This window comes from Falco rusticolus, chromosome 4 (genome assembly GCF_015220075.1).
Source record: "Falco rusticolus isolate bFalRus1 chromosome 4, bFalRus1.pri, whole genome shotgun sequence".
NCBI classification, from domain to species: domain Eukaryota; kingdom Metazoa; phylum Chordata; class Aves; order Falconiformes; family Falconidae; genus Falco; species Falco rusticolus.
The window spans coordinates 107,669,694-107,695,578 of NC_051190.1; the positions used below are offsets into that span (position 1 = coordinate 107,669,694).

Sequence of the window (25,885 nt, forward strand, 5' to 3'; positions counted from 1 at the left end):
GGCTCTTCCAGACCTCATACCCTGTCCAGGTGTGCCATCCCCCCTTCACAATCCCGCGACAAGAAGGTTGGTGACAGCTGGGCCAGGCTCAGTGGAGGGCCTGTGGCGAGGGGCTGAGGGAGCCGAGCTTCTTTGCCCTGGAGAAGGGGGGGGGGGGGGCGGCTTGCCCCAGCGGGGGAGGGTGAGCGAGCAGGCACCCTGAGGGAAGATGCTCGGGCTGTAACGGGGCCGGTTCCGCTGCGGTGAGCCCGGGTCTGGCGGGACCCCGCGGCAGATCTCTCCCGCCGCGGGGCGGAGGGGAAGGAGCGCGGCTGCTGCCGGGGGAGCGCCGGGCCGGGGGCTGAGGCGGGCAGCGCCCGAGGGACTCCCAGCCCTGGCCCGAGCCCCCTCCCCTTGTCGCTGCCGCTGCCCCTTGCCTGGCCGCGGCTCCCGCTGGGCGCGGGGCTCGGAGGAAGAGGAAGTGGCCGCGGCCGCCGGGCTCGGCGCGGAGCGGAGCGGAGCTGCCCGGCACGGCCCCGCCGAGGTGCCTCCCGGCGCCGCCGCCCCCGGGCTGCGCGCCTCAAACTTTCTGCCGGGCAGCGGGACCGTGTGGCGGCGCGGCGCTGCCCCGGCACCTCCCCGCCGCGGAGCCGAGGGGGGAGCGGCCCCGGAGCGCGGCGGGCGGGCACGGGCGGCAGCCGGAGGAGGAGGAGGAGGAAGCGCTGTCAGTGGGGCCGGCCGTCTCCGCCCGCTGGGCATCCTTCAGCACCGCCGGGCTGCGCTTCGCCCGCCGCCCGTCCCAGGTACCGCGCGCACCCGCCCGGCCCGGCGGGCGAACTTGGCGAGGGGGCGGGCGGGGGGCCCGGGGCCGGGCGGGGGCTGCGGCGGGGCAGGGCGGGGGAAGCCGCGCCGGGGCTCGGACTCGTCTCGATCCTTTGGCTGCCGAAGTTCGGAGGGGCGCCCCGGCTGCCCGGCGTGCCCGGCTTTGGGGGCGCCGCTCGAGGCTTTCCCGGGGGCGCGGGGGAGGCCGCTCCCGCCCCCTCCCCAAGCGGATTTCGGTTGGCGCAGCGCTGGGGAAGCGCCGCTCCGAAGGGGGCGGCGGTCCCGCCGTGTGCCGCGGGGCCGGTGCGGGGCCCGCCGGCGCTGGCCGTTGGGCCCGGGAAGGCGGCGGGGCGGGCGCGCGGCGCCGTCCTGTCGGAGGCTGAGGAGGGTGCCGGGCCGGGCCCCGCCGGGGCGCTCCGCCGCCGGGGCGCTCGCGGGGCCGGGGGCGGCGTTGCTGGAAATCGCTCCCGGCCAGCGCCGTTGCTGGCGTTCCGGCAGCGCCGCGGTGAGGCGGCGCCGGGGAGGGAGGCGAGCTCCGAGGGCAGCCGGGGTGGGTGCCCGCCCGCCCGGCCCGGCGCCGCTCGCCACATGCGGGCACCTGGAGGCGGCGGTGCCGCGGTGTGCCATCGTGTGGCTAGCTGGGGTCTGCGACTGTGCGGTTGTTATTTTCGAAGGCTGGGCTGGGTATCGCCCTTGCCGCGATACCGTTTCAGCGCGTTTTCATTACAGCGTAAGGAGGGGCAGCGTGGACGTGGGTCAGCGGCTGTGGTATCTTGAGTGTGAAACGCGTCTCTCCTCTCTGGCTTATCTAAATTCTTGTCAGAGCAGCTACTTCTCGCAGCCTGTGTATTTCTGGAAAAGGGGAGTGTAGTCGGATGGGTTTTTAGAGCTCTTCTGTGTAACTTCCAACTTGGTCAGATAATTAATGGGACGCATTTGTTCTGCATTACGACTGAGCGTGCTGCGCCGCCGAGCGCTGCCAGCCCCGGGCCGGGGAAGGACTCGAACCCGTGGCAGGCAGGGCTGGGGCCGGGCCGGCCGGTGGTCGCGGCGCGGGCGGTGTCCTGCTCCAGCCAGCGCTGGCCGTAAAATAATGAAAACTTCACTACACCTGGCAAAACGTTCTTTACTGTTTTCAGCCAAAGTTTGGAAGCTTTGGTACGATTGTGTACTGCTTCTATTTTTATTCCCGTAAAAAGCAAATTGTGTTGGTTTTGGTTTTGTTTAGTAGAAGAATAACTAACGTTGTCAAGACATAGCTGATCTCTAGTTTACAAGGGGAAATCTTGTTGTACATCTGCGTTTATGTTTTATTTTTAATGACTCCAATCCATTTCAGCTTCTGGTATTGAATAACAAGTTACTGGCAATAACCCTCTTTTTCACAATACTAGTGGTCACATTTGTGTATTTAATTTCTGTTTTTTCTAAGGAAAAAAAGAAAAGTCTCAGAATGAAGGGTTATTTTAGGAATCTAACTTAACCTCAAGTCAGTTTCATTAGACAAGGGGCTTTCCACCTCTTGAATGCTGGCATTCCCCGGGTCTGAGAGCGAGAATGTAGCACAAAATGAGTAGATACAGCTGTGATTAAATACCTAGGGGAGTTCTGAGCTGTGGTACTGGGAAATGCAGATACCATATTGGGTATAACGAAGTGGCCTCAGAATCTGTGGTGAAAAAGCTGGAGCCACAGGCTTTCAAAGAATAAAAATAAAAATTCATGAAGCCTGTATTTAAAAGAAATAAATAAAAAATAGTTGCGTAACTATTATTCCATCCCCCAGCTTCATGTAAGATCCCACATCTTCACACGTGGCTCCAGTGGTCCATTTTTTACCCCAAATTGGTTGGCCAGGGTTTGACTTCATGGCAAACTTGCAAAAGACAGTAAGCATAGGACGGTCAAGTCTGTCTAGCGTTGTGTTTTACCATGGTTTTACTTTCTGTCCTGGAAGCTACTGTGCATACATTGCAATATGCATCTGTTTTTCCTGCCTGTGGGTTCAGCGTGGTGGGGGATTAGCCCTAAAGGAAAGGTGGATTCGTATCTAACATTCCTATGCACGCTTCTGTTGGGTCCATTCAGTCTTTAATTTGCTAGATTATAAATGTTAGCTGCTACAGTTTCCCCTGAAGTTCTTGAGAGTAGTTCTTGAGTCCTTCTTAGCATCTCCATAATTTCCTGTCTTCATGTGGAGGCACCTTGCTTTAACTTTTGCAGCTGTGGTATTTCAGGAGAAATTTTACCTGTGCTTTGTTGAGTGACATCTTTGTCTTGACCAGAAACGCCCTGCCTAAAATTATACCGTAGAAATATGTGGTACCGTCTGAATCTTTTGCTGTACTGAAAGACAGAACCATGGTATCGCTCAGTATCAAACCTTGTGGATGAAAGTTACGGGGTGATGTGGGTGGGGTAAAAAGACTGTCCCGCCAACTTTCTGTTCCTCAGATTGCTCCCCAACACCAGCACAACACTTGCCTTACTCCTCCACCAGTTCTCTCTGATCCTCTTTTTCCTCCAACCCTCTTGCCCAGGTGCACACGCACATGCAGACCAGCTTTGTTTTCCTAGAGGCGGCTAAGCGCAGCCTGATGACGGGCAGGGAGCCCGCAGGCCCAGGGACAGCACAGAGCCAAGGAAGCGTGTGTTACGCAGGGCAGCACAGTTGAGCCCAAGACTAGTGTTGTGAACACTGTAATAAAAACGATAGCACCTAGTAACGTTTTGTTGAAATTGCATTATCGCGGTGGCGTGTTATTTAGCATGCTGCACGCTAGGGTTGTGCTTGCTTTGTGACTTGTGTATGCAAGACCCAGCAGGGCAGTCTGTTCTAACTTTACTGAATCCATATTGTATTTATCCACATATGACTTTGTTTTCTTCCTAAAGCTTAGCAAACTCTTTAGGCTAGACTAGTAATTGCCTTAATTGGCCAAAATCTGTTTTCCTCCTTTTCTTGTGTAGGCAGTATGTTTTCTCGTCTGCCAGGGAGATGGTACCAAACCCGGTGCAAGAGTCTGGTTTTTTAAGTCTAGCAATTGGATCTTCAGTTCATCATGACAGGTCTTCCAGAGTTCTTGGTATGAGTCCAAATCCGTACTCCTGATTTGCACTCTGCTTCCGTTTAGTTTGCGGTATCTTTGGCCTCTCTAACTGGGCTTGACTTGTGGCATATTTCACTTTATGCTGGTGTTTCTTGACCCGAGACCGTAGTTTCCTCTGCTGAGCTTTTTTTTTCTGTCCCTTGAAAGCACTCTTGCTTATTCTACCTTTCCTCCTTTATTAGGTAATCCATCTCACTGTGTCTGGAAACCTTCTTGTGAATTCTCTTGTCACTTCCTTGGGTTCCAAATTCTGCAGATATTCGTATTATAGTTTAAACATGATCCAGACCTCCGCTGTGCTCACACCCTCCAACTTTTCATTCCTGTTCATCTCACTAACGAGTTCCTTTAGTTTGAGATTTGCCTTTTGACATGGAAAACCTTAATTGCAGATTTACTTAGGTTGCTCTGCTGTTTAATTTAAATCAAATCAATCATAAAGAATAAATCTGGTATTATTCTTTCACCAGCCTTTCAATAAGCTGAGATTTAGTTATCAGCTGGAAGTCTAAAATCCTGGTGGCGCTAATCAAATTGGTAAGTATATGGTGAAAAAAATTGGTCAGCTGTGACATCCAGCAAAGATAGGACTGATTTATGGTAATTGTTCTTCGTATTTTCAAAATAAGTCGTCCAGAACCTCGGTAAACGTTAGTAAGTTAAAAAACTGATCCCTCCCCCCTGTATGGTAATACTCTTGAAAAAAGGCCAAGTGGGTATCTCTTGGTAAGGAATTTCCCTCTTAATGGTGTAATATCACAAAAAGCCTATGCAGTGGTAAGTCAGGGTGGGGAAAAATGGGGATACGTCAGGAGCATGGGTCTATTCTGGGAACCTGTAAAGGATCATCCTACCATGGTATTCTCCTTCCTTTGTTTTCCTGGACACCCAGTTTGTCAGGTCTGGTGGTTTTTAATCCTCTGCTTCGGTTATGCTTCTGTGCCTGATTGTTTTTTTGCCTTGTTATTCCTCCTCTGTTTTGTTGCTTTAACTATGCTAGGAAAGGGACTCACCCCTAAGTTGCAAGCTCTCTCAGAGTTTGTTTAGAGCTGAATGGGGGACTAAACACTGGTGTTTTGTAGCCTGGGAAGAATGCAAGAACTTAGTGACCACATGCCAGCAAGTGAACTGAGCTGAGCATGAAGTGCTTATTATTTTGAAGATGGCAAGATTAGGATTACAGGAGTGAGTGTTTAAGAAAATAAGTATGTCTCATTACTGCACGACAAATGTGAAGTCCTGTAATTATTTTTAAAAGCCTTCTAGCATCCCTTTGAGGTAGCTAGGTATTACCCATGGAAGGAAGAACCAGGGTGAAAGGACTTAACCAAAATCAAGAGAGAAAACCTATTAATAATTGCAGCTACCTTGTTTCCCAGCAGCTGCATTAACCAGTAAGAACACTGTATTCCATAATTTTGTGAAAGGAACATTAGCGGTAACTTATGATATGTATTTTACAAAATAAATTAATTTGTGATAAAGCTTACAAAACGAGGTCACTAGTTCTGGACAATAAACATTTTAAATATATTAATGCAAGCAAGTACTAATTGCACTTAAAAGCAAGTTGGCAGTAGCATAATTTGCCTGTACAGCACATTTTCTTTGGATGCCATTGTAAATATTAAAACTACCTTGTTTCTTTTGGTAGTGTATTGTGCTTACAGGTGTATTAGAATATTCAGTTTAATGCTATATGCTTAGCAGTTGACTCCAATATTATAATCCTTTAAAAGGTTTGTTTAGGAATTCTTTTCAAATCATCCCTGTAAGTAGTCATCAACATGATGCTTTCTGTAATATTGATACAGCTGAAATAAACTATTTAGCCAAAATATACTTAGTTCATAAACATCCCTGGAATTACTTAACTTGGTAATCTATCCAAACTTCCATTAGTCATGTGGTTCTGTTAGGTTTGGATGTAATTTTCATTCTTATTCCTTGGAGATACATTGTTACGGAGCTCCATAAAAAGAAGGGGCAATACATCAGAAAATTATCTCCATTTGTTCCCCAAACCGACCCCAAACAGAAAATCGCGTAGAAGGTAAGAGTTTTTTACCTCTCTTCCTGCTGAAAAGGAATCCTCGGGCCTGAACCATTATTAACAAGAAAAGTTGTTAGCTACATTATATTGTTTTATGCTTGTTGTTCTTTGCTAATTCTGAAGTTGTTGTATTTCATCTGTTTTGAACACAAGCTAGAAAAGTGAGAAAGCGAACCCAAGCTGCAGAGTGTATTTTAACACAGGTTAAGTTCAGAGATCATAAGCTGAAAACTTGCCAGATTCCTAAAAGAGCTATAAAAATTCCCATAATTTATTTAAGATACGCTCATTTTCATGGATCACAGAAGTGCTTAAGAATGGAAATACCAGTGTTCTTTTTTCTCTTTCCGAGTACAATTTCTTGTAATTTTTTGTTTTTCATGGCAAAGGATGGTACCAGTTTCAGTAAACCTTGCACTGGGAAGCAGTTTTCGGGGGCAGGTCATTCACCCTGCACGGGTGGGTTGCTGGTTTCTGTCCTGTTCCGCCAGGTATTTGCCAGAGCTCCTCTACTCCTAAAACACACGATGAAGGACAGTCATGGGGAGGAGGAGGTGGCAACAAGAGGCTTATTCTGTGGCTTGCAAGTTGGACATTTACTTGGGATGTACAAATTCCGGGTTAAATGTTTGAACTCAGTTTGCAGAAGGAAGCTGCTCATTTCCTAAGCAGTGGGGACCTTTGCTGTCATTCACAAGACAAATTTAGGAATAAATTGACTCTAGGCTTTGCTGTTGTTCTGCAACTCATCACAGTTTCCATTTTGGATGTTTTGCAAAATTAAAATAAGACACAGACTAAAAAAAACCAATCTGTAGCTAGATCTGCGTTTCAGTTCTAGTTTTATCATCACGTGGCTGAATACAAGAACAATTTTAGAATTATCAAGATCATAGAGTATGCGTAAGATTAATTCATAATATAAATGAGTTTGTGGACAGAATTAGCCTTTCCAGCATATGTAGCTGTAAAAGCCCATAGTGAAATCTTAATTTTACTGGTTAATATTTTTCGTTAGATGTTACTTTTTCTATCGCTCAAGGTATTTTCTTGTAAGTATGGAACCAGTGAGTCGATAATTAATTTTTGCATTTAGAACCTACTGCAGAGTAAAAAATATTTGAAAATTTGGCAGTGTTTTTGAAGAATTCGGGTTTTTTTATTTGCTCTACTAAAAAGTGAATATTAGTGATAATATTTTAGTAATAATAAAAAAAGTACAATTCACATGCAGGTGTAGGAAGCCAGGATAAATATAAATAGTACAGTAAGCTTAAGCATCCCTTATAGCGAAACAATATACCTGCTGAAAAAAGGTATTGAAGCGGGTTTAGATTACTTTGAATGCATCAATGATTAACATTCCTTACAGGACTCTTTGATAACTTCAGCGTAGAAAATGAAGAAGGTGAATAATGTCCTGTTGACAACTAGATTTGTAGCTGAAAAGCAAGGAGATATTTTAAGATGAGGGTAGAAAGACTCAGAACAGCACTAATTTTGCTGCAAAGGAAAGGAAGGAAGAGGGTAATAACTAATGTTAGAAGTCTTTGAAAGGTTATAAAGTAAGCTGTCCCAGTAGGAAGTTTGTGGGATAACACTGAGCAGAATTTGGTGATTCAGTGATTACTTGTCATACACGCACCATCAGTCTCTTCAAGAAAAATTTTAAGTATTCATACATCTCTGGATTTTTTTAAATACTTACACTCCTATATTAAAGTAGAAAATTTATTTCTTAAGATTTATTTTCTACTGCTGCAGCACTTGCATCCTAATTACTGTGGAAAAGATTGTGATTTTGTGAAAAGTATTTTTTTTACTGATACCTCATTTTTATTAAAGTGAAAACATCCTTTTCCATATGTGTGCTTCAGTGACATAAATTTAAGGGTCTGTAGTGAACAAAATTGAGGAAGTATTTATCCTCAAGGTTACTAATTGAAGTTTTAGCCAAGCAACGGGAAGATGAAAATCAGTCTTCTGGTAAGCAGTCACTCGGTGAATTAATACAAAAAAATGTATGTTTTTAGTTCAGTCCCAGGTGGGCAGGTATCTCCATGCTGAATGACTTGTCTGTTGGCACTGTTTGCAGAGACTGTTACTTGAATGGGCAGTGAGGGTGGACTGGTTTTCTCAAAAGGGCTGAGGAAACGTTTGCTAAAGAAGCACAGAACAGTGTCTGTGGCTGCTGCTGGAGGAGCAGGCTTGTATTTTCTAGCACTTTCACCCCAATTTAGGAAAGAATGCAAAATTCTCCGTGATGTGAAATACCGAGTCCCCAAGGCCTCCTTCTGCAGCCATCGCTGTCTGAAGAGTTCTGTGGATTTGACTTTTTGTATAACTAAAGGTTGCAGGCAGTGCAGCTTAATGACCTCTGAAATGGAATTTTATTCCTTACAAAATGCTGTACTTACAAGAATTACTGGGGCATCAGTGAAACAGGAAATTTGATACACTTGCTAACACTTACTGCTGTCTTAATTCCTCACTACAATATATTGAAGCACAGATAGACTGCTAGATGTGTTCTGTTACAGTCCATGGAAATATGCATAGTATCTTGTAGGGCACATTAATATACAATATACTTTTACATATTAGAATAAATAACATTTTAGACTTAAGTTAATGATATTGCACAGGGAAAAGAAAGGAGCTGCTGTATATATGAACGAATAATCATTTTCTTAATGGTGATAGTTGTCATTACAAAAAAAAAAAAAAGTAGAAAGTATCATTTTGGGAACAGTAAAAGATACTGAGGATTTTTAACTTTAAATGCCAAAATAAAAAAAATGAAACTCCCCAAACCTAGCTTTCATTCATAGAAATTGTTAAAATAAAGTAGTTTTTGCTTTTCTCTCAAAATGAATAGGGAAGGGCTTTTTTCTGTTGGATGAATCCACCAAATACTTAAAGTTCAGGAACATGTATGACATATCATCCATTTTCCTTGATGCTGCAGGTCTTTCTAGCAAATGTTTTTTCTGCTTCCAGTTTCAGTGTGATCACGTATTTACTATGGTATTTTTTTAAGGTTTGATGTGTTGCTCAGGCCTATTTTGATGTATTTATTAGTGACTTTGCAATAAGATGTAGGTGTGCACTTACAGACTCTGCAGATGATATGAAGGTGGGCAGCACTGCTGAGCCTGGAAAGACTTCCAGCTCTTCCAGGGGTGCAGGAGAATGGGATGAGATTATTACTGAGTAGCAGAAATGCAAAGGAATAGAGCAAAGTTATGGGGGATGGGTTGGAAACTCCTCAATTAGCTGTGTTGGATAAAAATAAAGACATGGGTTCTTTGTCTATTGGGAAGCTGACAGTAAACTGTGAATGTGATTCAGCTGTGAATGATGATTTTAGGTGCAGTGGGCATGTTACTTGCAGCAGAGACAGGGAAGCATCAATGTTACTTTAATAGGCCGTGTTAAGATCTCAATTTGAGCATAGGGTCACCTGTGTTCACACAGAGAATTGGAAACAGGAGTGATGAAGGGAGCAGAGATCCTGTCTCCTGAATGTGAAAGATTGATCTGTCAGAGGTTGCAGGGAGGGTGAAACAGCAATCTTTGCGATGCTTCATGCGGTGCGTTTAAACTGAATGGATCCCGCGCCTCAAAGTGTCTAGGGTGGCCTGCGGGAGTCCCTCTTCGTCGCGGAGTGTTTATTGATTCCCCTCCCCATCCCCAGTGCATGAGTGTCTCCGTGTAGGCGGAGGCAGGATGTTGGGTGGGTTGTGATGAAAAACCTCAGGTGCCTAACTGGTATGTCATTATTTGTGGATACTCACTGCTGGCTGGAATAATTTGCCTCAGTCTGACCAGCACTGTTGAAAAGGAATGAGAGCATTCTGATCGTCCCTGTATTTTCACCAAGCAGCTCTTCCATTCTTTCATACTCAAATGCAGTGTAACCTGCAGGGCATTGAGGAGCATTTATTGGGGAGCAGAAATGGTTGTCAGGAGTAATCCTTTAAAATGTGTGGACTTGAAGCTTATTCTTCTATAAAGTGCCATTATTTCCTGTGGTTTACCTGAAAAAATGAGGTGGAAGGAAGCGAGGTAGTTTTCTAAATGGTGGTAGTTCTCCGCAAGCCTGCTTTTTCCACTGAATTACAAGTCTAGGTGTTTGAATGTTATGGAGAACGATGTAAAAGATAATACTATCTGCTTTCATAGTAACTGCATATATAGAAATTTTATCAAGTTGTCAACCTTTACCTAAGCAAGTTATTCTGCATTTTCAGCCACTTTTTATAATGGAGTTCGTGTCTTTCAGAGTATTATTCTGAAATAATTTGAAAGATGCAAAATACATGTATTAAACTATCAATTTTCCAATTAAATAATAGCATGCCTGAGGGCTGATATGAGTAATATATACCTCTGTTACTATTTAAGCATTTATTTAATTATACTATTTCATATAGGCCTGTAGGTAGCTTGTATTTAAAAACCAAGAATCACCATAATGTGCTAGTGTGGTACATGAAACCAGAAAAAACCAAACCAAAATGAATGTTGTTTTATGCATTTTCCCTTTTCCCTTTCCCTGCCTCTTTGTATCAGGAGCTGCTGAAATGGGTTGTGGATTGAACAAACTGGAGAAGCATGACGAAAAACGACCTGGTAATATCTATTCAACTTTGAAGAGGCCCCAGGTAGAAACCAAGATAGATATTTGCTATGAATATCGATTCCTGGACTTCACAACATTGAATGATAGTAAGTACACAATATTTTTCTTTATATTTTTTTACTATTCAAATAAACATGTTAAGTGCTCCATAATGTTTTTTGAATTGTAATTAAGTTTTTTTAAATGTCTTCAGTTTCTTTAAGTAAATGCCATCTCTTCAGTTATAATGCTTACATGCAGAGATCTTACTGGGAATTTTATGTGAATTTTTAACCTTTGAGCTAGTTGTAGGTTATCAGATTTTAGGTTTTTACACCACCCCCATCCACTTTTTTTTTTTTTGTTACTCTAATATGGATGTTTGTTTCCTTAATTTGCATTTTATCCAAATTTTATGTGGTGAAACAATTCAGGTCTGCCAGGTTGTATGCTTTACTGCTATTTTTCTCTTCCTCCCCTTCTGCTCCCTGTGCTCCCACCTCAGGAGTATTTTGAGAGGTTGAAGTTGGTGTTTTCTGTTTTGCTAACTTCGCTTAAATAACTCTTTTGTGGTAACAAATACAGGTGCACCCATGTGGCTGGAAATAGGATAGTGGGAGACATTGAAGGTCTGAAACATCAAAGGGGTGAAGGTGGTGTCTCATGCAATTTTTATGTTGGTTTTCTTTTTTCTCCTGTCTGAAATAGTCTTGCTTTAATTCATATGACAATCCACAGATATTTCATTTCTTTCCTTCCTGATTGACATCAAGCATCTCTGCCAGTATTGCTCACACCATCGCCTGTGCCCTCTTTCACTTCAAAATTAGCCTGTTCTACAAGCAATTACTCCTCACACCATTTGGAAATCTGAAGCTTGAGCAGAAGGCTGGGACCTGCTTCTTGCTATATATAAAACAACACAGTATCAAAATCTGTTGTAGCTAGCTGGCAGGATGCCAGGTAGAGCCTCTATGCTTTGGCCCTGCAGTGTGCTGCTACTTCTCTTGTTTTGCAAGTCGGGTCAAAGGAAAAAACAAAGCGGTGCGTCTCTCACTGTGTGAGACGAAGAGCTGCTGGTGTGTCGCTTGATATGATGCCTCTAGTGCTGTTCAGTATGTTCAGCCCACAGTAATGTGAATTTGTTGTTTCTTAAAACATGCTGCAAGTGAACGTGAATTTGGGAAAAGGTGGAGGTTTGGAATAGGTGGTTGGACAGGAGTGTGCTTTTGTAGGCAGCGTGGCAGCTGAGAAATTGTGTCTTTCAGACTTCTTTTAGTGCCTGTCTCCTCCACTCATGAATTCTTGCGGTTTTTGTTACTAATTGGGATGCACTGCACTTACTGAGAGCACCAAACAAATGGGAGAGGTTTTATGTTTATGTATTGTAGTTGTTTCTACGTTTATGTATTTTTATTTCAAAGTGAACTGTTTACATCCTTTGATAGTTTGATAACTTTTAGTGATATGTACTGCACGTTGTGTCATTAGTGAAAATGAATTAATATTGAGGACACTTCTATGGACTTTTCTGGGATGCCCACCACTGTTCTGTCTCATTGCCTCACAAGCTTTAGCGTGTGCATTCTCCTGATACCTCATGAAGTCACATCTTTGTCTCTGCATGGAGGAGGAATCAGTACATGCGATAGCAATGTGACTTGCCTCAGGCACAGAGGATGTCTGGCACAGAGCAAAAAATTAAACCCAGACTTTCCAAGTCTGGTTAAATGGATAGGTTTGTTGTAAAGCATACTCGCACATTTTTCTTAATCATCATGGATTGTTTTATTGTGATTTTAGGAGGCATGTTTTTAAAGAGACTGTAAGTAGAAGCACTTATACCAAATTCTTTGGCTTGCTAAAGTGTAAGTTATCCAGCTGCCATTGAGTTCTGCTTTGGCATGTTGTGTTCCCCTCACCCCAGTCGCTGAAGATGCTGGTGGACAGGCAAATGAGGAGGGGATGGAGCTGTTGTTCCTGCTCTTTTTCCTTGGTATCACCCACGACTATGTGCTCTCAGGATTGGCAGGGCAACAGCTTGTGGTTATGCAGCTCCTTCCCTGTTCATGTCACTGGATGTATGAAGGCTTGTGTCACACTACGTAGCATTACAACATTCCAGGTTTTTCTCAATGGTGACAGCATCACGGTTTCATTTATATTTTTGTTCAGAAGTAACCTTTGCAGATAACCAGAGTTAGTGATGAATGTTTTGCCTATTTCTACATGGATTCAGAGGCATTTCTAAAAATGAAATGCTCACAGCTGCGCAAGAAAAACTTTCCGATTGTGAAGGCTGTCTTCTGTGAATCTACTTTTGCCCTTTCAGTGGGTGTATATATATCCTGATGTCATTTCCCCCACAAGTTTTCTGCTTCCTTAGGTTTTTAGAATAAGCCAGGCTAAATTACAAGTGACTGCAGAGTATTTGTTGTATCTTTATGCTAGGCCTTATTTACAACCCTAGTGAGCTTGGCTCTGAAGACAGGTACTCATTTTTCTCCGGGGCTTTTCTACAACCTTTACCGCTCTGATAAGTGCATCTCTCACAAGCGTTTAATCTTAATGGTGAGAAGGATGTGGTTATCTCCATGTTGCAGGTGGGAGCTAATACGCAGATTACTGCCAGAGGTTTTCAAAGTCCTTTGCGTTTCTTCATGCGTTCCAAAAGCAGCTCTTGTTGACTTTAGATGTGAAGGTGTATGCTGGTCGTATCTGCAGTTTGGAACTGCATGTGTTCTCAAATCAGTATCCAGATAATCAGAGATCTCTTCCAGAATGTGATGTGTGTTTTAACTGTGGTTTCACAGGCAGCTAGGTGGGCGTGAGTTTTCTGCAGCTGTACGTGGGGAGATGCAGCTGACCTCTCTCACCTTCTATCAGATCTGTGAATAGATTCAACTCATGGATCTGGCAGAAGGCTATGCAGTGTTTTTTTTCTAGTTATCCTGAGCCAGATCAGTGTCTTGTGGAAGTGTCTGAAGAATTCCAGAGCTGGTAGAAGTGGCTGGGAGTATGCAGTCAGGAAAAGAAACAGGATCTTCTTTAAATCAGCTCACGTTGTTATGGGCTCAATCCCTTGGCATCACTCTATTGAAAAGAGTGAAAAGATAAAATACTGTTCTGCTGGTCATTTCTCTGGTATGTTAGCCAGAAACTTAACCTTGCTTACTTGCTGTCTTTGGTTATTGTGTACATTTTTGTTTTGTTCCAAACTTGAGCCTTGCTCTGCACTGATGCAGATGTCCAGTGGAAAATACTGTTTGATCACTTACTTAAATACTGTATAGATAAGATAATGTGTAGATGCAAAAGACAAGGTTTTGCATCATTAAGGTTACAAGTGTAAACTTCATTCTGACATTTCCCAGTGTTACAGGATTGATGTACTTGAAAGTAAAGTTTCTGGAGACATATTTCCCAAGCTTTCAAGGAGAGCCGGTTATGAAGAACCCATTGGTTTCCATTGTGTGCCACAGCACTGATAGTCTGCATGGTTCTTCAGAACTAAACTGGTTAGATTTGTCACTGTCTTTTTACTTCTTGAGCAAGTGTGATAATTGACAGTAGCAAAGGGTTATCATCTGGTGTAGATTGGCGCTTGAGGAATGAAGAGCACTTGCTAAGATGTTTCAAAACCTGGAGGTGGGTATGCTCGTTTTGAATTGTTGGCTTTCTAATGTCTGCTTATAAGACTTAGGTATCTTGTTTCTGCTAAGGTGTTCTCTTCCAAAAAAACAGTCTGTCTTTAGTGTTGTCCCTTGACAGTGTCATCCTGTGTACTGGCCAAAGCTTGTTGGCTGCTGGTCTTCCTCAGAAGAAATCACACCAGATTTCACCCAAATAAATTGATAAAATAATCATATATATTTTTAATTGTTAAGAAGACATTAATAAGTTTTAAGTTGGATGGCTCATTGCTGGGTCAGAGCAGGATCTTTCCTCTGTTGGTAGCTGCGAGCTACTAGGTTTCCCTGGCTGTAACATGCAGCTTCGTTCCTGCTGTGCTCATCCAGTTCCTGAGCTCTACCCACCTCACAGTCATCTTGTAAAGCTCATTCCTTCGCTGGGTCAGGCTCGTCTGTCACTGTACAGTCCGGTCCTGTGTCATCTCCATCTTCAGCTGGTTTCTTCTGACAGGTTTCTACCTTCAGTCCTTTCTGTTGCTGCTCTCCTGAGCCGTTCCGTCTCAGAGACCCACCGCTCCCAGCAGGGGCATGGAACAGATGCAGGTAATGCCTCAGAGAGTGTCCACTTTAACAAACGGCTTTACCTGCAGTTTGAACGCTCTTCGAGCTCTCTGCTGGCTAATCCTCACTTTGGAGTTGGTTGGTTGGTTGGTTGCCCTGACTTGGAGACAATACAAATGCTAAGTGGCAATGATTGAATTTTATAGCAATGTAACAATAAAAACTTTGAGGAAAATAAAAGGCAGTAGCATTAGATGAATGTTGCAGCCAACCTTTTGCTACAAAGCTTCAAGAGATAAATTAGGGTCTAGATGTATATACTTCAGGCCTTTACTGGAAAAAAAGCCCGAAAGATTTTATCACTTGTCCAAAAGAAAAAAAAGTTTATTTTGCATTCCTTTCTGTATAAATAAAAGGAGATGAATAACGATAATCTTGTACCTTTCTTATCTCCAGCTTCTATTAGAAATAAGAGGTAAATAAACGGTGAGTGAACCTGAAGGAGGATGTGTGTTGACAAATAGAATAGCCTTAATTAAAAGTAACCGTGTTTTCAACAGAGACTCTGTGGGGCAGGCTGGTTTGTTTTGTTTTGTTATTTTGGTTGAGAGAGAAATATTTCAATAATCTGCATTCCTTCCCTGCTCTTATCTGATCTACTTGTTTTGGAAAACTTCACTTGCAATGACAGTTAGTACAGAAACTGAGCTCTCCCTCTTCTTCATCCTTTTCTTCCATCTCATTTCAGTTGTGATGACCACCTGATGGAAACTGGGAATCTGATAGTTATTTCTTCCCTTCTCAGAGTAGTGTAGAGTTTTTTGGTATTTAGGGGATTTTTTTTTTTTTTTGACTGACTTGATTGGATCTTTTTTTTGCTTTGCTTTACATTCCTATAGTAATTCATTGGCCTGATGAGTTACGACAGGTTTTGGCCTTGAATAAAGTTGGCATGAAACATATGCTAGCCATGTGATGAGAATGAAATGGGGGTATAAATTTTTTTAAATGGGGAAAGGCTATACTCTGAACAAGCAGTTTGTGCTATAAAACCACTAAAATCCAGATGTTTTGACTAATGGAATGAAAAATAGCAATACTTCACATGTCCCAAAGAAGTTCTTAAAGTTGTAATGTGAATACGAGGGTGTATAGTTTTTGTAATCATTGTCAAGAATTTGTCTCTTTAGTAAAAAAACAAATATTAAGAAAATAATTTAAAAACTAAGGTTATTAATTACATTCCAACATTTCCACCGTATTTTTTGCTTGAGTGTTTTAAGGGTTGTTGTCCAAGGACATGTATTTTACCTGGACATTACTTCTAGTATAACAAATTTACTAGACACATAAAGCCTTCTGATTTGAGGCATTTTTTTATATATAGATGTGTGTATATATATATGCATGCATATATATATATATTTAAAATTTGAAGTGTATCTATCTTTCAGGTTCTGACAAGCTTCTGGATACTATACAGTAATGTTTTGGAACCAGTTATACTGCTCAAAAGCCATTTGTTACAGTAGTATAGTAACTGCAATGGCTGAGATTTTGATTTATTTTTATTGCTTTTTTTCCTAATACAAGACATGAATAATGTGTTAATGAACCTTTACGAAAGACATAGTTAAACATTTCAGTATGAACATATTCTTAATTTGGGATTAAATTTCAGTTGTGTATAGGCTTAAATTAATAAAAGATGCTCATTTTTCCCCTCAGAGTGGGGGGAAAAGTAGTCTAACTAGAACTTGGAAGTGTCATGCAATGAAGAATGTGCAAGTTGAGGATAGAGAAGGTATTTTTACTATAGAATATGTATGCATTTTAAATCAAAAAATACTGTTTGCTACAGAATGTAATATTTGTTGTTGACTTCAGTGCTTTCTGTCTCTTCCTATCAGTAATTTTTATATTACATTAAGCAGTTATTTGTGCCTGGCTTCTGCTTTCTGTTTCTCTTCACCATTCTCTTAAAAAAACCACCAAAACACCATCAGAAACAAGCAAAACCCACCCACTTCCCTGATCAAGTGGCTGTTCATCTGAAAAAATAACAAACCCCGCAACCCTGCATTTGCAGGTGTTATTATTTGATTTAAGACTAGTAAAGGCAATTGTTTCCCCACTGGTGAAGTTATTTAATTTCCTGTTTTCATTTCTGTAAGCAAAAGAACATAAATGAAATTAGCATTTGAGTTTTGTATTTCAAGTTGACCAGGTCTGTTACCACCATTTTGTCCGCAGGAGTGATGAAATAAAATTAGCGTGGCAAAATATTGTTAGGTTATTAATGTGATGTGATAGATTGAACCAGACTGTGTGTAGATCATCTACGACACTCTAAAACATTGCTTCAGAGGAGATTAGTAATGGGTTCAGAGTTGTAAGATAATGAGTAGAAGAGGCCAATGGATTACTTCTGTGTAGTCCAGATTCTGCTAATACTTCCCCTTCGTTTAAGCTTTGTCCACGTGCATATCCCTTTCAACTTAGTTTGATTGTATGCACATGATAAAAAGTATCAGCATGAGGGCTTTGCTGGATCTGGGCTTCAGTCCTCTCTATTAACGCAAACATGAACAAATGAATTTTTTTGGCTTCTCTTGGTATTCTGTTTCAAGTGAATTACAGTCTGTAGTAATATGTAACCCTTCAGGACTTGCCACTGTAAGTCACAGCAAAATGAAATGTTCATGCTGTAGCAGTCTATAAAACTTACTTGTGCGTCTTGGGAAACTTGCAGTTTGACATAAAAGGAGCATGCCATATGTTAGTAGTTTAATAAATGCAATAAATTACATCATAAATGTAATTGTTCTAAATATTGTTAGGAATAATTTCAACTTCTTTACCATGGTTGCCTTTTTTAACAAGGATGCATAACTCAAGTAAAATCTGTTAGATATATTCTAGTTTCTAAATACGAGCTTTGCTTTCCATAATTATTTTATCTAGATCCTTGTTATGGTAGACTGTGTGCACATGTTCTCTCTTCTATATGTATAAGTGTATCTGTACATCAATAATGTGTAATACATATGCACATGTATATGCATTTATATTATTGAGAGGGGTTATTCATGAGGACATGAACATTCAATCTTTTACATGTTGCTGTATGGCTACGCTTAATTTTACTACAACAGAAAGTATGAAGAGCTTTATTTAAAGTCCTGTGGTGACTGTGACTGACCTGGGAGTAGGTCCTGGGCAGTCTAGTGCTCGAGCAACTAGCTCATGGCCTTCAAAGCACCCTTCTCACTGAATCTAAAGCAAGAAGCTGGTCAATATTATGAATTAAATTTCCGAGCCCGTATCTTAACAGTTAGATACCTCCAAAAAAGCTGCACCTTTCACATACTGTCAAATGGAAAAAAGATAATAAAATTTGCAGGTATTCCCTGTCTCCTCAAGATCCAACTGAACTGTGGCAGTTGATCTGCTATTTTGTGTTAGAATAATAAATTATAGGCCAGCTGAAAGCTTAGATACATTGTGGTAGATATATTAGAAGTCTGAAAAGTGTTAAAGAGCACGCGTATGAGTGGGTGTGTGCCAATGAAAAAATGTACTGGGGAGGGGAGGAACATATGCAGGATGTTTTCTATTTATGCATGTTCCACATTGTGAAAAAATATGGATCCTGCAGTAGTCATGTTTGAGCTCACTTTCCTACTTCCTACCCATTCTTAGACTGAAGAATGCGTAGCTATTATATCCCATTCTTACAATGCAGTCGTTGATTCTATCTACTCTTAGCAGAAGCTTCTCTGTGATGTAGTTATTGAATTCTTACAGGAGATGCATACTGTACATCACACACACAAATGTTGTAATTAACTCGCTTCATGGAAAAATGGTTACAGACCTGTCTAAAAATCACTCTGAACTTCCAAGAAACTTTTCTATCAGCAACTCAGGAATTGCACATCATCTTTCTGAGTGGCCCTGTCTTTTCTTTTGCCTCAGGCTTTGCACATTTTTCCAATCTTCATGTGGTTTTCATCCTTCTGATGCTGCTGTTCAAGAGCCAAGGAGCTGGACTTGGCTGTCTGCAAGTCTGGTATTTCTGATGGAATGGCGAAATCCTTCAAGCCACAGGGGCCCAATCCTGTTTTCTCAGAAACAAAACTTCCCCTGTGTTTAGCTGGAAATGCCGCATGGTTCTATTATGGGAAAGAAGTGATTAGGAGTCATCTCTGTAGTAATCTCCGTAGTCTTTTTATAACTTCTTACTACAGATTCCTTGACATCAGCCAGATAAAAGGTGATATACCAAATCTATGCAATATTTCAATTTTAATGGAGTTTTTAATAGTTTACTTTGTAAATAAGTGTTGTTGTTTGGCTAAAATCCCTTGAAAATGAACGGTTTAGAATTTGTTAATCTTGAGTGGAGGATACCTGCTTTCAGAGAAAACAGGACTTGTTTGTGTCAGCTCTTCTTGCCTGTGAGAAGTCACTTTCCTTAATCATACTGAAAACACTGAGTAGATGTACCTTGATGGTGTGGGATTTTTTATGTTTGCATTTGTTTTTCTAATCTTTCTGTATGAAGAATAAAGAGTCCATATTGTGATGGAAACGGTGTGGACATTTAGGTACTCCACATAACCTAAAACAGTGTCTTGGGGGTCAGACCCAAGGGTCTGCGTAGGTAAGGGCTGGTGTTGGGCCATGCACACCATAAGCCAGTAGCATGGTGCAAGAGGAGTAGACAGCCAGGTTGGAACAGTTGTTTCTGGGTGAGTTTATACTGCATTAAATGCATTTTGAGGGTTTTACTTCGGACAAAAGTTAGTGTCCTCTGCTACACTGAACATCTCACTGCATGTGTTTCAAAGTAGCCTGAAGGAAAGGCACCTGAAAAACATTTGCTTTCTGGCTTGCAAGCCCTTCTGGAGGCCACTCTAGGAGATGCCATTTTGTCCCAATGTCTGTCTCACGCAGATGACTGCAGCTTGTCATTGCTTCTGCTAGCGACGTTTGTAAAGAGATTTTACATGCAGGAGTAAGTTTAATTTCTGTTCTACTTCTGTTTCGTGTTTATTGTCTGTTCCTGCTTTTTCATACGTGCTACCACTGCACCTACTGCCTGATGATTTCTACTGATTCTTTTTGCCACTGGCAAAATAGGTGAGTGTCCTCCTGCAGTTATGGCAGCTACTGTGTGAGCACACCCCAGACAAGCTGACTCCCTCCTGCTCCTTCCCTACTTTTTTTCTGAGGAGGATGTGGACTGTGATTTACTTTCCTGAGTTTTCACTCTTCTGTGTGCTCTGACCTGCATCCACTGGAAGGAACTATGGGTGTGGGACACAAGGTTGGGCTGGTAGGGCTAGTGGTTGCCTGTCTGCACTGAGGATGGTGTGGTATGTCAGAACTTGCTCTTGTTACAAGCTACTGCCATGACTTTGCCATTAACGGATGGAATTTTGGGAGTCCAAACCTGCTTTCACAGGTGTGGCTGTCGCCCTGTGGAGTGCCATGATTGCAGTACATATTGGTCAGTGGCTAACCAGTTTGGGGAAGGAGGGCAAGTTTGCAGTAGGCAAAGTCACAATCGAGGTCTGCAATGCCATCATCTAAATGCTGCTCCAAACAACTGCCCTTGCAGAGAGGCACAGCAGAGCTGAGTGTCTGGAAGTGATAAAATTAATTATTTTATTGGTGGCATTTAACCATTTATCCCTTTTAGGTGGGCAGGGTTATTTTTGTGTCTTACCTGACTCTCCGTGCCCGTTTTGACTTTTTCTTCCTGTTGGCAGATGCCTTTGCCTGCTGGATCAATGGCCCTCAGGAAACCTAACACATTTAGGACTGAATTCTTTGCTAAGGAAAAGCATAGCTGAAAAGTAGCAGCAGCACACCATGCAGGAAAAGGGAGGGGTAAGGGTGAAGCTTGTGCCCTGCTCTTCTGAGAAGTGACAAAGGAGGGAGAGCTAACAAAGGGAAGAGGGATAAAGTCTGTCCTTTTCCTCCCCTGACTTGGAGAGACTTTCAAGGACAGGGAAGGGGGTAGTACAGGCTGATCAAGTCCTGCAGTATGGAGATCAGCTCTCCTCTATTCTCAACAAGACGACATGCATCTCTCCCTAGGAAGCATCTGTTCCTTCCCCACTTTCCTTTTAGCTTACTGAGGCAATGGCCTGCTTGCTTAGGCTTTTGGCTGAAGCACCCCATTCAGAGCAGGACCGTGCCCTGTCAGCTGCTTGATAGGCTGTCAACACTCAGCTGACATGTCAGCTCATCTGAAGCTCCAGAGGGTCTTCATAGCCAGAATCCTTCCATGCTAGAAACTGCCGCCACGTTCTTTGCCACAAAAAATGCAGCAATCAAGATGTCTGTCAGCCTTGTGATGAGCTGTAACATCCCTAGCCCAGGCTCCCTGCCATCGCGTTCCTGCTGCTGCACCCCAGAAAACGCAGACATCTAAGGCTTCTCCACTGAAAAAGTGGAGTGGAAGGCACAGCTGCAGCTGAATAGCAATGCATCAGAGAAAGAGTTCAAGCAACACCTTTGCCAACTTTATTCTTAGAGAAGGCCAACATGGCCCAAAAGTTATAAGGAAGTGAAAAGCAAAGGAGAGAGAGGGGGATCTGGAACTTCTGGAGCAGGGACAAAGATAGGGAAAAAGGGTGATGAGGTGTCGATACGGCCTACAGCAGAAACATCCCCCAGTGGACCAGCATGTCCAGAGGATGGGGCAAAAACTGAACAGCAGAGCCAGCTGGGCATCTGGCATTGCACCTCTAGTCGTGGGCAGAACATGAGAGGTGTACGCCCTGTGCAGGCTGCATGCTGAAATGGGGGAGAAAAGCAAGTCTGTACCCAACATCCTTCCACTGAACAACTCCCCACTTGCCCCAGTACCATCACACACAGCTGGGAGGAGTTCCAGGAGCAGAACCATGCTGCCGCTGTTCCCCTCAGGGAGTACGTGACCCAGGTGACTTTTCTTGAGTGCAGAAGGACACGACGCTGCCCTGACAGCCTCTGCCACCTATTGCTCTTTCTTCTAGAGAGGCAGGACCACCCTGGCCTGGACCCATGCTGTTGTAGCTCCTGGGCATGGAGACCCCGGACATGGCGCGGTAGTGCCGTTGTGGTGTCAGCTGCTTTGTTCCCAGGTGTTGGACAGGGAAGGGGCTTCACAGCAGTATCTCTGCGTCAGGAAGCCTAAAAGGTGTGTGTTAGTGTGACACTTCATATGCCCTGCTCTCTGTGTTGCCAGGATAGATGTGGGTGCTCACGCATGCTGGCAAGAGGAGACAAGGTCTTCAGAAAGGAGCGGGCATCAAGAGAAAGTGGGGCAGGTACAGCAGGGAAAGAGTATTAAGGGACAGGAGGAGCTGAACACAAACTGGAAAACCTTGAGGGTGATGGGTGGCAGTAAAAATGGAGAGACAGATATAATTTGACTTGTTGAGTAGGAAGAGAAGACGTGGCATTGTTTTCAGCGTTCTGGGAGCTTTCCATTGCTAGAGGGATGCGTTTTTGTTGTGTTCGTATCAATGAGGCCCAGCAGGGACTGCGGCTGACATTCTGGCAAGGTTTGCTCTCAAGTTCTGCCTGAATAAAACCCATGGTATCGTGCACAAGCAGGGACATGGTCTTGGACTGAAGAAGCCAACTTAAGTTTCTGGGTTCAGATCCCTTTTGGGTCTTTCATGACAACTTCTTTTGTTTGTTGAATCTCAGTGTGACATGAAAACCCTTCCCTGAGTGCGTTAGACTTATTTCATTACTGAACAGGGAAAGGTTACTTTAAACCTTAAAATGCTATCATTTTTAGGAAAGATCAACATTCTAATTAAATTTTGTCTGAAGAATAACCTTCAAACATTTAGGTAGTTTAAATCTATCTAATCTGTTGTGCATGGAGACTGCAGGATTTCTCATGTTCTTTGCCCAGTTCTGTAAATAGGTAGATTTGTTGCTTTAGCAACAAGCATAATTGTGACTGCAATTTAAATTAAGGTTATGAATATTGTACTCAGCAAAATCATGTAGTTTGCAAACCTTAATGATTGTGTCTCAAGTGTTATCTATTCTTCAGGTTGGTCTGCTTACAGCATTTGCATGGCTTTTGTGTGCGAATGCCTCACCTGCGTTTTCTTTACCTTGACTTTGTACAGAGAGAGGCCCTGATCCTCTGTCGGTCATAATGCATTATCTACATGAGACCTTTGTTTCTGTTTGGTTTTCAGTGCCTGCATGTATGTGCACAGGCGATAGGTAGCCTAATAAGCGTTCTGTCTGTTCAAGATGTAAATATACTGCCAAGCAAACGTCTGGAATGGGGCCTGGTATAATGCGCCTTTTTGCAATAGGTCTGTTTAGTGCTACATTCCAGGTGCTTCTGCTTGCTGATCATGGCCAGTCGGCAGCAATTTCAGAACTCTTCAATGCGATTTCTTGGTGAAATACTATTGGAACATTACTGTCTTACAGCCGTAACATATTACAAAGCCAGTAAAGGCTGATCCAGGCATCCAGATTGTGGCCTTCTCTTTAAGTGATGAGTGAGTCTGGAAAGATGTTCATGGCTCGTGTAGAGCACAATAACTTATTACCATTTGCTGATCACTGTCCTAGTCTCATTTCCAGTTCCTGAGCTAGCTCCTTTAGCTTTTGTTCAGGTATGTTGGCAAAGCTCTGACATGTGTTCTATATTTTTGCCCTGTATCTTAAACACTAAACACAAGTCTCAGTGGCTTGGTTTCATCTTACAGCAGTCATACAAATGTGTGCTATCTCCAGGTGACATTATTACTGCATGAAATTGCAACTTGCTTTCTGTGATATAACTTGCACACCCAGCAAACTCTTGGTTTGTGTGCAGTCATGCCTTTGCAAATGATTTGGTACTTGTGACATACTGTGCTATGTGATAAACTCAGGATCAGCAGCAGTCTTGGCATTCCCCAGATACGAGGTGGCACATGAGAAATTTCAGCTGAGTCTGATGCTTAGTCAGCTGCTGCAGCTAACTGGTACGGCTCTTACTGGTGTGGGGTAACCCATGCATTGTGATAAGATACAGGAACTCAAAGTTTAAGGCTTTCCAGCTATTTGGGTTTTGCAAACCCTGCTTGTTTCATAGAAATGGAGTTCTGTTTAGTTGAATTGTAAAGAACTCTGTTTCCTTCCTTTCCTTCTCCCCCCAAATAATCATCCTCTCAACTTGAGACTTGCCATGATTAGCCACACATTCTTCTTGAAAGAAACAGTCTTTTCAAGGGAAAGGGAATCTCATTAAGCCTTTGCTGTGAGCTGCAGCTCTTGATCAGCACACGAAAGACAAGCCTGACAGTCATCAGGTGAGTTTAAGAACTGGAAAAATATTACCTGTCTCTGTTAAACAGTCATCAGCTGAAAGAGTTCATCCCAGTCTGAGAATGCAGAAGCTTTTGCGTACTATCTGGCACATAAAAAATTAAAGACATCAAGGACGTGAGAAGTCCTAAAGATGCCATGCATTTCCACATGAGTTGATAAAAGGCCTTAAATCTGAAAGAGAATGAAGTATGAGGTTTACAGATAAATAGATGGAATTTTGAGAAAGTTAGAGATAAGCCAAGACATGGTTACTGGTGAAATATAAATAAACAGCAGTCGACTGCTGTAGTTCCTCAGTTGCTAAGCCCCCTATGGGTGTTCTTTTATTTGAACAATTGTTTCCTGAATTTCTTAATAACAACTGATACAAGAATTGACAAATAGTGCTAAATTGCATGGGTTAATTCACTAGCAATTATTGTACAGATTATTAGTAAGCAAAAAAAATTAGCATCTACTTTTATCTCAAATCACAAAACAAAAGAACAAAAAGAGAGTGACAGAATAAATGGTCTTTTGTTAAGTTATTGTCTCATAAAGTTTGGAACTGTGTCAGAATTGCTTTTTTGTTTTGTTTTGTTTTTGTTGTTTATTTACTAAGGAATGCTCAGCTCAGATGCAGCATCTGTCTTTCTCTGCAGTCGTCCTTCTACCCGATTTTTCCAGCTGGGTTGAATGCCTTGATGAAGCCTTTCAAATGATGAAATAGAAGAAATTGTACATATTCTATGGGATTATTTTCATTGTTCTTCACCACATGTTCACTGAATTAAAATACTTTATAATTGTTAGACACTGTTTTCAAGCTGCACTCTTGCACAACTTGTTGGCTTCGTTGTTTGTTTAGGTTTTTTATTATAGTAAATTTTGGGGAAAAATTGGTCTGCTCATCAACAGGTACTTCCAAGGAACCCTTCCAGAACCATTGGTGAAAACTCAGGCTGTTTTATTGGTGATACTTCGTTATTAGCCCATAGCAGGTCTGGCCTTTCTTGACCTAAAAGGGCTTTGAAATGATTCTCTGTTTTGCAGAACACACTTAGGAATGGAGAGAAGTGAAAGTGTCCTGAACATGACATGGGTTGTCATATGATTAGAAGTCAGAGCCATGTGAGGCTGCTTGTGACTTCTCTTCGGGCTGCATTATTGGGAACGGTGAAAAAACAGTATGAGCTGAGGTACAGAGGCAGTGTGCTTTGCATACCATCACAGGTTTGCTCATGAGGCATTATTGCCTGTGCTAGCAGTAGCTGGCAGCAATAATAGTGAACAGTTGCGTTGTGTGCTGGCTGTGAATATGCATTGTCAGACACCACCGTGACACCTATAAAGTTTGTTTTCTATTCCTTATAAAGGGGACTGAGAAACTGACCTATTTATTTGCTTCTGTAATTTTATTATTTAATCAGTAAGAATGTGCATTTTGAAACTAATTTTTTGATGTCACTAACTCAAAAGGGTTCCTATTCAGAGGTAAGGGAAGTCTTAGATCTTAAGATTGTCTGTATAACGCTTTTTAATTACCACCTTCATACCACGAAAGAATTCTGTCCCTGTTGGACAGGACATATGTTACATCTTTATTGCATATACTTATTACTTTGGGATTAGAGTATAATATTTTCATTAACTCATTCTTTGGCAGCTTTGAAGGTAAGGTCTCTGCTTCTTGCCTTTTCATTTCCAATAAATGTTTTAGATGCAGCACTTTTTCTGACAGAACTACACTGAGAAATAAATAAAGGTAAAGTAA

General features: G+C 42.4%; 1 protein-coding gene across 1 annotated transcript in view; it reads left to right on the forward strand.

Annotated features, from left to right (window-relative positions):
• The first annotated feature begins 522 nt into the window (after positions 1 to 522).
• Positions 523 to 25,885, forward strand: part of RFTN1 (raftlin, lipid raft linker 1) — a 95,388-nt gene continuing 70,025 nt past the window's right edge. The window contains exons 1-2 of the mRNA XM_037384860.1: positions 523 to 782; positions 10,540 to 10,695. Of these exons, the coding sequence (XP_037240757.1) occupies positions 10,551 to 10,695 (145 nt within the window). The 5' untranslated portion in view covers positions 523 to 782; positions 10,540 to 10,550. The remainder of the gene's footprint in view (positions 783 to 10,539; positions 10,696 to 25,885) is intronic.